The sequence below is a fragment of the Medicago sativa genome, chromosome 8, assembly GCF_051527215.1.
Source record: "Medicago sativa cultivar Bolivia chromosome 8, Bolivia_mono, whole genome shotgun sequence".
Lineage (NCBI taxonomy): Eukaryota > Viridiplantae > Streptophyta > Magnoliopsida > Fabales > Fabaceae > Medicago > Medicago sativa.
In genome coordinates, this window is record NC_140756.1 from 18,904,155 (window position 1) to 18,908,419 (window position 4,265).

The window sequence follows — 4,265 nt, forward strand, 5'->3', positions numbered from 1 at the left end:
ACTATTTCATATTTATCTCTACTACTTCAGCTTATCCCCCCAAGCTAACCCTAACCCTAATATTTTTCCCCCATTTTTCCCTCCACTTTTCTAAGCCATTGGATCTTGCACATTTAGGCGCCATTCAATTTTAGCCATTGATCATATTTCATATTTATCTCTTCTATTTTCCGAAACAACTATTACATATTTATCTCTTCTATTTTCCGAAACAACTATTTCATATTTATCTCTTCTATTTTCCGAAACAACTATTTCATATTTATCTCTACTTCAGCTTATCCCCCCAAGCTAACCCTAACCCTAATATTTCCCCCCATTTTTCCCTCCACTTTTCTAAGCCATTGGATCTCGCACATTTAGGCGCCATTCAATTTTAGCCATTGATCATATTTCATATTTATCTCTTCTATTTTCCGAAACAACTATTTCATATTTATCTCTTCTATTTTCCGAAACAACTATTTCATATTTATCTCTTCTATTTTCCGAAACAACTATTTCATATTTATCTCTTCTATTTTCCGAAACAACTATTTCATATTTATCTCTACTTTCGAAACAAATTGGCCCTACAACTATTTCATATTTATCTATAGCCCTATTTTTCCGAAACAACTATTTCATATTTATCTCTTCTGTTTTCCGAAACAACTATTTCATATTAATCTATAGCCCTATTTTTCCGAAACAACTGTCTCATATTTATCTCTTCTGTTTTCCGAAATAACTATTTCATATTTATCTCTACTTCCGAAACAAATTGGCCCTATTATCTCTTCTGTTTTACGCAAAAACTCTTTCATATTAATTTGTGTCATGTGTTTCATCCTTATCAATGTGTCAATCTTTAGTTAACAGAATGTCCTATTTTTCCATGCTTATCAGTATGTCAATCTTTAGTAAACAAAATCGCCTATTTTTTATGCATAGAAGTCAACACAATGTGCACAACAAATTATGCTATTTCCTAAAAATAGCAAGTATTTCAATCTTTCATGCTTATCAAGATGCCAATCCATAGTAAACACACTATATCAATATTAATTTCAGGCTGATTCATATTAATCCTTATCCTAAAATGTTGGCCATTTCCTAATTTTGTTCCACTATTTTGTGCTTAACGTGATAAGTAATACTCTTTATTGCTCAACCATCATATCCTACTCACACGTATTGCACCTTTTTCTATAAATACATCATAACCTATTAGCCAGACCTTCTCAATCTAAGCAAGCATTCTCTTTCTTGGAAAGGAAAAAACCGGCCAATGATGTCTGCCAAATACACTCCAATCTTAGCTGTTTTTGGAGGAAGAAAGAACCTCAAAATGTGTGTGCGAGTTGCTCACATTTGGTTGATTCGAGAGAAGAAGGTCCCCACTAGCATCATTTTCATGAACATGTTACTGGTCGATGAAAAGGTTTTTACATGTTTGCACTCTTAGCTTTAAAATTAAACTAATGTCATCATTGTTTTTTAGTTATGTAATTTAACCAGCTGTTTACTGATGTTGTTGTCGTCAATAGGGTGGACGTATTCACGCCACAGCTAGAAAAGATTTGGTGGCAAGGTTCAGGTCCATGGTTGAAGAAGGGGGTACATATCAGCTTGAAAATGCAATTGTAGGTTTTAATGAAGGTCCTTATAAGGTAACTTCACACAAACATAAGCTTAGTATGATGTACAATTCAACTTTTACCAAAGTACACTCGCCTGCTATCCCTATGAACGTTTTTGAGTTCAAGCCATTCAATGAAATTCTCTCTTCAATTGTTGAGGAAGTGTCTATGGGTAAGACTTCAAAGACTTCAATTTTGAATGTGCGTTGTATATTATTACTACCTATAAGCATTCCTTTAGGAATTTCATATATTTGTTATTTGTTTTTGCTTTTGTATACGTAATTTCAGATGTTATTGGTCATGTAATTGAAAGAGGTGATATAAGGGAAACTGAAAAGGATGGAAGGAAAAGCAAGGTTATTGATCTCACTTTAGAGGATCTTAAGTAAGCTTTGTCTGTTTATTTGTATCTGGTTCATGTAATATAATTTTAATATACCTTATGTTTCTGAATTGATATTTTGTTGATATTTTATTACAGAAACAACCACTTGCATTGCTCTCTTTGGGGTGAACATGCTGACAAAATTGTGACCTTTTTTGGCAACCATGATAACCACACACCTACTATATTGATATTGCAGTTCTGCAAGACACGCATGTATTTAGGTATGTCATGTTTTAAGTTTGTGCTTTCTGCTGATATCAAGAATGAAATGTGAAATTATGTTCACTTGCTGTTGAATTTTTGAAAAATTAGGTGCTATGGGAGTTGCTAATGCCTTTAATGGGACTAAGCTGATACTTAATGGCGATTTGCCTGAAGTCGTTGCGTACATGACAGGGTAACCATTTACATTTTTATATGTTATAGAATAAAGGCAAGTTTTTTTGGTTGTAATTAAGTTGTCTGGAGGTCCTCCCATCGTTTATGGGTAGCTTATTTGGCATACGACCCTAAAGATATCCACTAACAATAGTTTTCTGATGGCATGTTAGAATTTGTAATAAGTAAGAAAGTTTGAGAAGATGTGCACACTGAAAAGGGCAGCACAATATTAATAGTAACACTGTCAAATATTATTGTCCAATTATTATTAATAGGTTACATGAGTTATATGTTGTCGTCCCTTACCTTGCTACTTGAGTCTCGCTACTCTTCTATTGACATTGGTGCCCTTTTATTAGAATGGAAAATGCATCAATACAGTTAACCCGAAGTGTCAGCCAGATTTCAACGAACAGCTCCGCGTCTTTTTCAGATGACTTGCTCAACACCAACCGAATGACAATTGAAAGCATGATTGAGTCAACTGAGGTGACTATCTGTTTAATGAAATTTTTAGATGTATTTTTGGATTCATCTTTGTTATTTTTGTTCAATATTTTTATGCAAAAGGCTACGAAATATTTACAGATCTGTCAAGGTTCGGTGCTTGTCACTATATGTGAGATCGAAACTGGGGTTGATTGGTACTTTCGATCTTGCACCCAGTGTGCTTTATTGGCCACCGTTGACAACGGAGTGCTCTGTTGTCGCAAGTGTAAAACTTACAAGGGTGCAGTCCCAAGGTAAACAAATTTTATCCGAATATAATTTTTGTTTTTATCATGCGTGGAATTGTATTGATATAGTTGATTATTTGATAGGTTCAAGCTGCATGTCATCGTGATGGATGACACAGGGTCCACTACTTTTGTTCTTTTTGATCGCCAGGTGACCCAGTTTATTGGGCGTAATGTGCAAGACTTGATCAATGAACGTGATGAGGTAGTCGTGTATTATATAATTGTATAAATGTGTGGTCTATATATGAGGTATATCTACCGACGAAAATTTGTACTAACATTTTATTATTTTTGAGCAGGGAGCAGTAGGCAATGATTATCCTGCTGATTTTAATGTGCTGATTGACAAGCAAATTCTTTCCAAGGTTGAGGTTGGTGAAGGAAATGTCGTAAAGAAGTATCGGAATTATGCCGTAAAGAAGGCATCTGATGATGTTGGTGTCATTGAGCAGTTTATGTTTAAGTATAATTTGAAGGTAGAACATAACTGATATTACGGTTTTATAATTGTTATAGAATAATGCACATAAAGGAAGAATCGTGTTGCTAATTGCTTCCCTTTATTGATGTAGACGTGATAGAAACCTGACGATGGATCTGTTGTTGAGCTTAGTGTGGATGGTGTTACGCCAAACAATTCAAATGTTCAGATGGTAATTATTATATTAATCTTTCATGAGTCCGTAAAGGTTTAATCCGTAATACAATTGATCAAATTGTTTGTCGCCAATGTCTGCAGGATGTACCAGAGGTTGAGGACTCATGCAGCAATACATGTGTGATTGACACACCAACCACCAAAACAGGTGCTAAGAGGTCCTCTAATAGCATTGACTCTGTGGCTGTTGATGATGATGAAGCTGGCCAGACGTCAGTCACAAAACCTACCAGAGTTGTTCGTGTCAAAATTGAGCACAAGGACGACAAAGATGTTTAGCTTGCTCGAATGCTGGAGCCGTTTGCTTTGTTATCGAATTCCTTCAATCTGCAAAATCAGACATTAAATAATCTGTGTTTTTTCCTTTTGTTTTTTACAGTTTGGTTTTTTCTTCAAGTTGCTGTGTCGGCTATATTTACTTAGCTAAGGAAACTTTTTCCAGTCCACCTAAATAAATTTATTTATTGGCATAA

General features: G+C 34.8%; 1 protein-coding gene and 1 long non-coding RNA gene across 2 annotated transcripts; both read left to right on the forward strand.

Annotated features, from left to right (window-relative positions):
* The first annotated feature begins 1,273 nt into the window (after positions 1-1,273).
* On the forward strand, positions 1,274-2,414 carry LOC146897546 (replication protein A 70 kDa DNA-binding subunit A-like). Its single transcript, XM_085736435.1, has 5 exons — positions 1,274-1,423; positions 1,530-1,794; positions 1,914-2,010; positions 2,107-2,234; positions 2,326-2,414. The coding sequence occupies exons 1-5, from the start codon at positions 1,274-1,276 to the stop codon at positions 2,412-2,414; spliced, it is 729 nt and encodes a 242-aa protein (XP_085592561.1).
* A 718-nt stretch (positions 2,415-3,132) lies between these two features.
* Positions 3,133-4,265, forward strand: LOC146897547 (uncharacterized). Its single transcript, XR_015022402.1, has 3 exons — positions 3,133-3,336; positions 3,434-3,787; positions 3,874-4,265. It is a non-coding gene; the product is annotated as an uncharacterized LOC146897547 (long non-coding RNA).